The 12,195-nt window shown below is 31.7% G+C and overlaps 1 protein-coding gene across 1 annotated transcript; it reads left to right on the forward strand.

Moving 5' to 3' along the window:
• The first annotated feature begins 2,070 nt into the window (after positions 1–2,070).
• On the forward strand, positions 2,071–8,436 carry LOC114387055. The gene is made up of 4 exons (XM_028347165.1): positions 2,071–2,535; positions 4,236–4,462; positions 4,622–5,447; positions 5,928–8,436. Exons 2-4 carry the CDS (start codon positions 4,238–4,240, stop codon positions 8,120–8,122), a joined length of 3,246 nt encoding a protein of 1,081 aa, XP_028202966.1. The 5' UTR covers positions 2,071–2,535; positions 4,236–4,237; the 3' UTR covers positions 8,123–8,436.
• Positions 8,437–12,195: the final 3,759 nt, after the last annotated feature.

The following is a 12,195-nucleotide window of genomic DNA, read 5'->3' on the forward strand; positions in this document are numbered from 1 at the left end:
GTTGAAAAATTAACTAGTGTAGTTAGAAGTTGAAAAATTAATATATTAAATTATAAGTATTTGGTAAACGTAATTATTAAAGTAACTAAAAATATAAAATGTTAAAAAATAATAAAATTATGATTTATTTAAAAAGAATAAACAAAAAATTTAATAAATATATTAAGAAAAAAATAATTAGAAGCTAAAACTAGTGTTTTTTAAAAAATTATTTTAAATAATATTTCAAAAAATGTTAGAAGTTATTAGAAAAATCTTGTTCACTAAACAATAAAATAAACTATTCAACTAGTAAAAAAAGATAAAAATTATCTAAAATATCTTGTTGAACTTAGTCTTAATAGGCTATGAATTAGTTAAAAAATTAGTTAGAAGCTTTTAGTTAAATTATTAAATCATAAATATTTGATAATATTAATTATTGAAATAGATAAAAAAATATAAAATAACATAAATGACATATTTTTTTAAAAATGTAATAAGAAAATCAAATAAATATTTTAAGGATAAAAGCCTATAAGTTAGAAACTAACATTTTATAAAACACTACTTCAAGTAGTATTTGAAAATGTTAGAAATTACTATTAGTAAAAAAAGTATAACATAATATATATCCTTTAATATAAGGATAAAATATATAAAAATAAGTATAAAGTATAAACTTTTAATTAAATGACGCAATATAATTGTACTATTAATTTCAGAAACAAACAATGTAATTATTCAAATCTTAATTATATGATGACTCAATGATAAATGCATGTTTTATGTTAAATTTTTACGAGGCTTTATGATGTCAAAATTTAATATTTATCTAAAAAAATTATTAAAACGTTGTATAGGAAAACATATAAAATAACTTATTAACATTTAGGCTAAAATATATAAATGGTCCCTTAATTTATTTTTGGGTTCTAAGTTAGTCTTCTAACTTTTAAATGTTATAAAATGATTTTTTTATTTAATTCATGATAATTTAGTTATTTCAAAAAATTAATTGTTTTATTTTATTTTTTAACATGATTTTGATTTTTTTATGAATTCAAGACTTAATTTTTTTTTGTTTGTAACAAAAAAAGCTATAAATTATATGAAAAATGAGTCTTGTAAATAATTAAAAAATAACATTAATTTTTTAGGATTTTGGTTGATCATCAAACTTACTTTTCATGCATTTTTACATTAGTTGATTTTCATAACTTTTATGTAGATTAATCTAATAAGATAAACTTTACATCCCAAACCAATAAAAAAATTATTCAAAACCTTGTTAAAAGTTTTAAAAAAATGATAAAAATGACTAACTTGTCATGAATTAAATAAGAAGACAATATTAAAACTCTTAAAAGTTAAAGAAGTAATTTAGAAAAAAAATAAACTAAGGACCATTTGTAATATATATTAGCCTAACATTTATGGATATTGAATTAAAAAAAACATTTATGAATATTTTATAAAAATATATAAATACAAAAATTTATATTTGCTAAAGTAAAAAATTAATACGATATAATCTTTTTTTTACACCAATACGATATAATCTATTCACCTTAATAACCTAATTACTCATATTGGTAAATTTAATCACCAATGGTCATGTATATTATAGTAATTGTATTAAAATTTACCAAAAATAATTTCTAATTATTTAATAAAGTAATACTTTCTAGTTATTTAATAATTTCTTTCTAATAAAGTAAGAACTTTTAGATTTGACAGTTTATTCCTATTAATCTTATTAAAAATAAGAAGCTATTACATTTTTGACTGAAAATAAAATAATTTAAATGCATATATGGATAGTTATTATTTACTCATAAAAAATATGGATACTTATTATGAGATTTTCAGTTACCTTTTAATAATACAGATACTTCTATATGATATGATATTTGATTATTGATATGCTTAGCAAAAAGCAAGGAAGACGGAGAGAATCTAGAAATGCCCATTTGTTTGTGATATAAATATAAATATATTCTGAAAAATACAGAAGAAAAATATTTTTTTCATATATAAATGGTAAAGGAAGGGTAAGAGAGAGAGGAGTGATGGAAAAGCAGAGAATAAAAAGAGACCGGATGTTGACAAATTTCATGTCACTGTTCTTAGAAGGTCGTTTGTTTGTGTGAAGATTTCTTATCTGGGATCTCTCTCTTTAAAAATGTTTCTCTCTCTAAAAAAAAGGTCCATTCTTTCTTCTCCTTATTGTCTGTGTTCTTGAGAGAGATATAGAGAGAGAAAGAGAAGGAGGAGGAGTGGCTGGCCCCAGCAGATCGAAATCTCCTCCTTTTCTTCAACCCGATGACGATCTTAGCTCCTTCTATGGTGTTCCAACAACACCCTCTTTGCTATTTTGTCTTACAAAATTGTTATTGGTTTCAGTTCTAGTTACCCTTTTGGCCTTCAAATAGTGGGAGTCCAAAAAGGTTCTGAATTTCTCTCTCTCTCTCTCTCTGATTTTTGTTGATGCCTTCAATGGTGGAATCTCTGTGGGATTCTTGAGAGGAGGTGCTTAGAGGATGTGGGTCTGAGGTAAATTTGCTTTTACTCTCTCTGGGTATTTATTTTATTTTATTTTATGTAATTATGTGTTATTTTTTTATTTGGTAAATTTTTGTAATTTTGGTTTTTAGTGTTTTATATTTGGGTCTTTTTTGAGTGAGATAAAAATTGAAGATTGAAAACTGAAAATTCCTTGGTGTCTGTTGTTTGGGGGATTATTGTTCCAATGAGCTCCTGAGCATGACTGCTTTCATTTTTATTTATTATTATTTTTTTTAATTTTGAAAACTGAAAATTCCTTGGTTTCTGATGTTTAGTTTAAGTCTTTCAAATGCTTCTTCTGGTTGAAAGCATCCACTTTTGTGTTGGTTTAGATAATTGTTGTATTGGATCTGTTTGATTGAATTTTGTCATTCATTCGTTCCTGTGTTTGGTCCTTCAATCTTTCTGTCTCTGAAGTCTGAATTGTAGTGAGGGACCAGTGTTCCCTAAAATTGTGGGTGAATTTATGACGTGCCTTGTTTGTAACTGCTCTGGAGATTTTTCATCAACTCTTTGCAAAGATTTTGGAAATTCCCCATGCCTGAGATTATTTGGTGATGTATGAATGGGTTTCATGCATTTGAAAGCATGAATAAAACTTGAATTATAGAAAGTCGTTTACTTTGGGATGATTTATTGGAATTGCTTGAGCTTGTGCTGCTTCTATGTATTTTTCAGTTGTTGTTTGTTTTGGTAGGATAATCAGTGAATTTGTAATCCTTATTTATACTTTCCCGAAATGGGTTTGCGGATTTGGTTATGATTGCCATGGAATGATTGTTACTGGCATGGAAATGGTTGTGTTCAACTGTCCAATTTGACCCATGGCATTCTTGGTCAAAGTTCTCATTAGCAAAATATTTGAATATGCCGATAGCATTTGTCTGATGATATTCAATGTTATGAAGCGTTTCGGGGTTGGGGGTAAATGAAGCCATTTTGTATTGTTCTGACCGGTGCGTTAGGATTGACTTAAAATTTATCATTGCATCTCTAGGAAATCCGAGTTGGGGTAAATGAGGTCATTTTATATCGTGGAGGTTCGCATTTACTAGGGATACATTAGTCAACGGTTGCTGTCGAGTTGTCATAGCAATGATAATGATCCATATTATAAATCTTTTAATATGTCAAAGTAAGCACTTGCGTAACGGTAATGAGTTCACGCATTCAGCGGCATAAAATCCTCTGTTGTATAGCCAACATGGAAATTCTTGTTTCTAATTAAATCCTTTCTTAAATGCACGTCATTTGTTTCCTATGTTGGATGAAAACTTAGAGCAAGTAGGTTCCTTATATCATTGGGCATTTAAAGGCTTTTAGTATCAGTATCTAAAATTTTTACAATGCCTGAAATAGAAAGACGAAGTTCATAATTGCAACTTGTTAAGAATTAAGATACTGGCAACAAGTACAAGGGAGTGAGTGAAAGGGGTTTTATGCGCAGAGGGTTTACGGAAGCTCATTCTTTGTTGTGACACCCTTAATTTTAAAGGGGCACTGAACTGAAGTGCAGAAAGTCCAATCAATCCATTCTGTGCTATGTTCATCTTTATGCTTTGAGATTCTGTGCTATCATTCCATGTTATGTCATTAAGTCTGGATTTGTGTTATCCATTTGGCCACTTAAAATGTTATAGTTTGTGCTATAGAATACTTATTTGCATTTCACTGTGATTAATTATCAGGTATGGGAACCAAAGTCCAGAATCTTCCAGGATATAACTCAATGAGAGATCTTAATGAGGAATCTAGCAGTTGTGGCTGGCCACTATTTTATGGGGATAAATCACTAACAAATGGGCAGTACTATAATAATTATCTGCCAAGTTCTACAACAGATGCATGTTCTGCATACGATAAGGATGTTGTGAAGCGGATGATGCTTGAGCATGAGGCTGTTTTTAAGAATCAGGTAATGAATCTTCCTGTTTCTAACTTTATCCTTATCCCTGTTCCTGTAGCATGATTATGGCGTGCCTTCTTTTAACATGGTTCAAGTGATGGTTTTGTTAAGCTTAATTTTGAATGGCATGATTGGAGAACCTATTATTCAAACTGTATTTTCAAGCAGGTCTATGAACTTCACCGTTTGTACAGAATACAAAGGGATTTGATGAATGAGGTTAAAAGGAAAGAAATACACAGAAACAAGATACCAGTTGAGGCGTCATTTTCCGCTGGTCACATGACATCTCAATTAACAACTGAAGATGGACAAAAATGGCATATTTCTGGCTTTCCTGTGGGAAATTCTACTTGTGCTAAAACATCTGTGTCTGGAGTTGAGGGCATTCATTCTCCTTTGGGTTCTATGAAAGGGATCGGCAAACAAACTAGTCCATTTCCCTCCCCCAATGGGTGTAGTAGTTCAAAAGATGTTGAGGTGCTTGAGTCTAGACCCTCGAAGTTGAGGAGAAAAATGTTTGACCTACACCTCCCTGCTGATGAGTACATTGATACTGAGGAAAGTGAAAAACTCAGTGATGAAAAGACAAGTGATCCATCATTCTTTCTTCCTGATAGAAACTGTAAAAATGGAAAGGATGGTGATGCGAAACTTTTTTGTGGCAATGGTGAGAAGACTGGTAGCCAGGAGGACACTTCAAGATCTGAGCAGTCTTTAAGGAGAAGAAATGGTTTGGCTGACTTAAACGAACCTGTTCCGGTGGAAGAAACATACAATTCTCCATATGTCCCCCTTCTGAACCGTAATCCCTGTCAAGGGGCAACTGAATACTCTGATATCTCTGCCGCTACCAAACAAAAGTTGGAGTTTTTTGGTCTGTCTAGGGAGCAGTTGCTCAACTCTCATGGAACTGACAGTTGGGCTCGAAGTAATGGACATTTGGAGAACAATGGAGGTGGAAAAGGGTGGCATCAATCAATGGCTGAGTCAGGTTAGACTTCTTAATTTCCATGCTGTTCATCCCCCCTCCAAACTAAGTTTTTTTTTTTAATTTAAGTAATTAGATATCTTGAATATTGCAACTAACTTTCTAATAACTGGAAAAAATGGTAGGAAGATTATTGTTTGAGAAGAAGCTTATAATGAATTAAGATTAGGTTGTCATATTGTGATTTTGTAAAAATAATAATTTAACAGAGTCAAAGAATTACAGAGCTTGTCTTTTGTCAGTGCTTGTTAGAGATAATGGCACTTTGTTGCGTTCTTGTTTCATGTTAATAAACTATTTTTTATTAGCAATAAAAGTGAATCTCTGTGTCCCTACTAAAATTTAACAAAGCTAATCTTTGTGTATCTTTTCCTTTTTTCTTTCTTTTGAAGTACAATTGTCTTTCTTATCTGGCAGCAATCAGTATTGGTATTAACTTCTGATTAAATTGTTCCATGACAATCGTGCTGCTAATGCTGACAGGGCAAGCTAAAAGCAACACACAACCTGTTCCTCAAGTCCTCAAATCACCTTTATCTTCCCAAACAATGCAAGATGCACTTAGCAAAGTTCATAAACCTACATCTGATTATCTAAATGGTCGAAACAAGGCTGACATGTGGAGGGAAAAGACTGTCAGTGATTTACATATCAGTGAAAGAAATCATGAATACTCCATCAATAAGCAACCTGAGTCTGTGATACCATTACATAGACCTGGTCTTTTTGCAGCTGCTCCTTCCTCTGATTTTTCTAATTCTTGGTCTCATTCGGCTTCTTCTTGGGAAATGGCCAATAGCAGCCTAAGCCAGAAGTTGATATCAATTCAGACACCTCCATGTATAAATGCATCTGGTGCTTTGAGTAGGAGTTCTCAGTCACATCAAATTAATGGGATATTGGAAGAATGCTGGCCTCTAAATATCAATTCCAAGCCTAACCAAGGTTTTCGAAGTGATGCACCTATACAGAATGGATTTTACCCTGGGTCTTCATCTGGGTCCAAGGAACCATCAATGAACATCTCTTCAATTAGCTATGACTATCTCAATCATAAAAATGATTGTAAGATAATTCCTGATCACTTCATCAACAATGTTTCATCAAAATCATGTAAGGGTTCAGATTCAAATTGCAATGACATGACATCTGGAAAAGATTTTGACTTGAATGTGCTGCTTCCAAATGGTTCATCCAACAGCTTAGTTCCCCAGTCAGGTGTTAGGATAATTGATGGAGAAAAGAACAATGAGGAGCGTCATGCGGTGTTGCCTTGGCTTAGAGGGAAGACAACTTGTAAGAATGGAGAACATAACACTGCAGGAGAGTCGAGATTATTCCATGATGCCTCATTGTCCAACAAAGATGAAACTGGAAAGGGACCTAGCAGAAAATTTATGCACAATATAACTTCAATTTTGTGTTCTAATGACATTGAGGCAAGGAGGAAGGAGTTAAACGAAAGCTCTAGTAATAAGAAAATTCTTGGTGTTCCCATTTTTGATATGGCTCATATTTCTCCTAAGAAGGAGTTGTCTTCAATCACTTCTCTGTCTGTGTCGAATCCTAATCCATCTGATGTGGAAGCAGCGGGAAATAAGAAAAAACGGATATTTGATATGAACTTGCCTTGTGATGCTGCTGTCGTTGAGTTGGACAAAGAAGCATTCACTGAAACTGCTGTTGGTAAGACAAGGTCTCCTACAACAGAAGCAGACTCTAGAAATCAAATTGATCTGAACTTGAGTATGAGTGAGGACGAAGGATCTTTCACAACTATACCAAGTGACAATGTAAAAATGAAGGCACAAATAGATTTGGAAGCCCCTGCTCTTCCCGAGACAGAAGAGGATGCTGTTCTTGAAGAAAAGCTGCTTGAAACTTCTCTAGCATCACTGCAAGTCCCACAAGACACAGTTGAACTAGCAAAGGATGAACTTATGACAAATGCAGCAGAGGCAATTGTTGTCCTGTCATCTCTTACCTGTGATCAAGGGGATGATTGTGTGATCAGCAAAAGTCCATCAGAAAGTCCAAAGGTGGACCTGCTAAGTTGGTTTGCAGATGTTGTTTCCTCATGCAAAGATAATGTAGAGGGAAACTGTGATGTTTCAAGGGAAAAAGATGGCGAGGACAACGAGGGGCATTCCTCTGAAGGAATGGATTACTTTGAGGCAATGACATTGAACATGCCGGAGACCAAGGAAGAAGACTACATGCCCAAGCCTCTTCTCCCTGAAAACTTCAAATTGGAAGAAACAACTACTTTGTTACCAACTCGGACACGAAAAGGGCCAGCAAGGAGAGCGAGGCAGCGGAGGGACTTCCAAAGGGACATCCTTCCAGGCCTTGCATCATTGTCGAGGCATGAAGTGACAGAAGATCTTCAGACATTTGGAGGGCTTATGAGAGCAACAGGTTATCAATGGAATTCAGGATTAACTAGGAGAAGCTCATCTAGGAATGGTGGTGGCAGGGGGAGGCGACGGGTGCAAGTTGCCCCGTCTCCCCTGACACTGGTGGCAACCAATGAAACTAGCACCCCCCTGATCCAGCAGCTTAACAATATTGAAGTTGGATTGGAGGATAGAAGCCTAACAAGTTGGGGCAAGACAACCAGAAGGCCCCGCCGACAGAGGTGCCCGGCTGGTAACCCTCCGTTGATCCAGTTAACCTAATCACCATAAGAGGCTTAAAATTTTTAGATGAGAATTTATAGAGGTAAGCAGGGCCGGTTTTTGAATTAATGGAACAATGATGTTCTCAGGCATGTGGATTTCTCTTGTAAATTTCTTCAACCCGTATTTGGGTATATGCTTGATTTGTCAGTCTTTGGGGTGGTGGTACCAGCTTGTATTATTCTTAAATAATGTTGCATGATTTCTTCTCATTATCTCTTTATAGAACTGTTGAGATATATACCAGTTTTTTTTTTTTATCTCTTTATAGAACTGTTGAGATATATACCAGTGTTCCTTCAATTCATTGCTCACTTTCTAGGATTTTTATTAATGATTTTATGCTTAGCTGCATGAGTTGGTCCTTCATCTAGTAGGACTTTTATTAGCTTACATTATAGTATTATATATGTTCTTTTGTTATGGAAATATATGGTCATATTGTTGTCCATAATCACATCTCATTTTGTAGAGTAATTTAAGATTTTCTACCATCTATTTTGTAATTATCAAGGAATCACATTGATGTTAAATAAGTATAATTCTCCCCCCCTCCCATTATATGGCAATCCCTATTATTCTAGTGGTTTTCTTTTCTTAAAGCATGTGCAGGATTTTCTCTTCTCTATGGTCCTTTTGGAGCTATTGATCAAACTTGTCTCTCATCAATGTTGGAGTGTCTCAGGCTTATCACATAGCTTCAGGAACGCACATAAGTAAATTATTAAACTGTGGAGTATGTGGGGTAGTGCAATGTACCTGTCCCTCTGCGTTACTCTGAAAACAATGCTCCCTGCAGTGTGATACATGAATAGTTTCTTAACTTTGTTGCACGTTGGTTGGTTAAAAAAGTACTAAAATACTAACAATTTTAGCGCAAAAAATGCTGAGGATATATATATATAAAATAAGTCCATCTTTGAGGTTAAGATGGCTTCTGACCAATTTGTCCTAGATGGTAACATTGAAAGGCTATACGGTAATCAAACCAATTTATTGGAGGTACCTTCATTAAATTAAACCCCAGTAAATTTAATTCATCTTCTCCCAGAGAATGTTTGACAAAGAGGTTCATTAATTTACTCATGCGCGTTCCTGAAAACCTATCTAATTAACAAGCACTCCTAATTATTAAAAATAAAGATGGGTTTTTTTCTTCTTCTTGAAAACCTATCTAGTCTAATTAACAAGCACCCCTTTCAGTGACATAAGATGCAAATAAAACTGTACATAGCCTCAATAGCAATGCACCTGGAATATTTGATCTCAACGTTTTATTAGCTAAATCTAGAGTTAAACTCTCATCTTTTTCAAACTCTAAAGTGAGTTTTGTGAGGAGACAAATCAATCATGTTGCTCTTTCTCTTGCAAGGGCATCAAGATTTCATCTTTGTATCCAAGTTTTTAACAATACCCTACTCGTATTGATTCTCTGATTATGAAGGAAATGCTATAACTTTGTTTCTCTTAAAAAAGAAAGATAAAAATAAAACAAATATGTAAAGGGTATAAATTAAGTGTGTTTGTTGTTTTTATGTAGATATCTCCCTTCAAAGACAATTATATTCAAATTACGACGGAGGATTAAATGTGAATATATTTTAGTAAGAGTTAATCTTAATTTATGACATTGTAAGAGACTAATTCCTCCTAGAGTCAATCCCGATTAAAATTAATTTATATGTAAAGGGGATAAACTAAGGATTAAATTAGTTTTTAGTCTTTTAATTTATTTTTTAAATTTAATTTGATCCTTTAATTTTTTAGGTTTAATTTGATCCTCTAATTTTTTAAATAGATTCAATTTGGTCTTTCATACTAAATTGTTAGAAATCACACTTTGTGACGATTCAAAATCGTTATTAAGTGATTTTAAACCGTCACAAAATATATATTTCTTTCCAAAAAATTGATTTTAAAAATTAGAAGATTAAATTGAAAAAAAAAATTACAACATCAAATTGAATCGATTTTAAAAATTAAAAAATCAAATTGAATCCAAATTTTTTTTAAGATTAAATTGAAGCTAAATAATAAATTAGAAGACTAAAAAATTAATTTAACGTATATTAAGTATGTTTGAATCAATTTCATGTGATGTGTAAATAGAACAGTAAATATTGCTTTTACATTATTTTTGTATTTTTTCCTGTAGTCTTGTTGCCAAGGGTTTGACATTCTTTGAAAATAAAAATCTAGTACTAAAGATAAACAATATTTTATCAATAAAGTTCATCACACTTGGCAAATTATTGAGACAATCAATTTCACGGCTAGTACAAAGGTAAGGCTACTAAAACTTAAGTTAATTTTGGTCACTTAAGTTTTAAGTCCAACAATAAAATATTATTTGCTATTATTTTTATAAAGTAAAAAGACCATAACAAAAATACCTGAATATAGTTTTTTGATTTAAAGTAAAAAGTCTCTTAAAATTTATTTTAAGTTTCACTCAATATGATCAATCACATCAATTTGAGTGATTTCTATTAAAAAAAAAGTATGGAACTATTGATTAGAGAATACTCTCGTTGAATGCATACACACATAAAATTACATTTTATAATCAGAGTAAAAAAGGTAAAAGTAGTGCAACTATTTTTTACTGTACAACAATGTGAGTCAATAAAACAAGATAATTGAATTGAAGTGAACCTTTTACAGAAAAACCAAAATAAAGGCATGCTTGTCTACCCCTGGCCGTATTAGGAAAAGTCATTTGGATGAAGGAAAATGATCATCTTTTCTTTCTTTTACTTTTCTCTCTTTAACTCAAAAAATAGAAATAAGAAAAGCAAAGGTTGTTGCGTGGTCTTGGTTGATTCGTTTCATGACCTGCTACTTACCAGGTTTGTTCACATGGTAAAGACAAGAAAGGAAGAGTAAAGAAGACAAGATGCCAAAGCCAAACAGAATTGTTCACAGAAGTGCATATTGTTTTTCTAATGTGTCTATTATCATTTATATTTGATAAGATATTTTTTAAACTAATTTGTTTGATTGGTAAAGGAACAGTATAATATTTTAAATTAAAATAAGTTAGATTGGAATAGTCGTCATAGACACATGAAAGGGACAAGAGACACTCTCTTGTATACAAAAAAGAAGAAGAAGAAATTCATTATTATATTTTTTCTGCAATTATTGATTTAAATTTTATCATGACCACAATTTAATTTGGTATTTTTTCTTGGACGGTGTTGATTTTTTATAATCATGTCTCAATTATTATAAAGAATATTATCATAAAAAATAAAACTTAATTATATATTTTGATATAAACGATAATATTTTTATTTTTTTTTATAAATGATAGTTTTGGAAAAGAGATATGTTCCAAGGGGAAGAAAGATGACACTGACGACTTATTAGGTTTAGGAGAGAAAATGAATTTTTGACATTTTAAATTGTCTACGCATCACTTTTCTAATTTTTTTCCTTTGTGTTTTTATCTTTGGAGGTAAAGAAAATTCTCTCTCAAAAGAACAATGTAAAGAGAAAGGTACAAAAATATATATGTAATAATAATTTTTTGTTTAAGATTATGCTGTCACACCTTTCTTAGCACTTAAGGTCAATTACTTTTTGTGTTTGAATCAATGTATTTCTCATTAGATAAGTTTTTTTGATCGCTTCGTTAGTTCTAAGAAATAATTAATTCTAACCAAAATTCTCAAACCCACGTTTAGTAGATTTGTGATCAAATTCACAAAGGGATAATTGAGATTATTTATGACGCTAAGTTTGCACAATTAAACTAATAAAATCAATTCATAAGTTCATAAATAAATAAAATATTTGTTGGATGAGAGAAGGTATATACTGTATACTATTTTTATTTAGCGAGCATAGTTTATTTATACATTTCTATCAACAACAGTTTTATAAATGTATTCACTTATTGATTATTGATTTAGGACAAGAGACTCGTATAAATTTCTAATACTTCTAGCATTTCTCAACTGATTAATCTTTTTTACACCACTTTACTGCTTCAACTTTTTGTTGAAGTTATGAAGTTAAAAGCATTGTATTTTCCAATTAACTTTTAACAATAAATCAATATTTTTCAA

This window comes from Glycine soja, chromosome 2 (assembly GCF_004193775.1).
Source record: "Glycine soja cultivar W05 chromosome 2, ASM419377v2, whole genome shotgun sequence".
NCBI classification, from domain to species: domain Eukaryota; kingdom Viridiplantae; phylum Streptophyta; class Magnoliopsida; order Fabales; family Fabaceae; genus Glycine; species Glycine soja.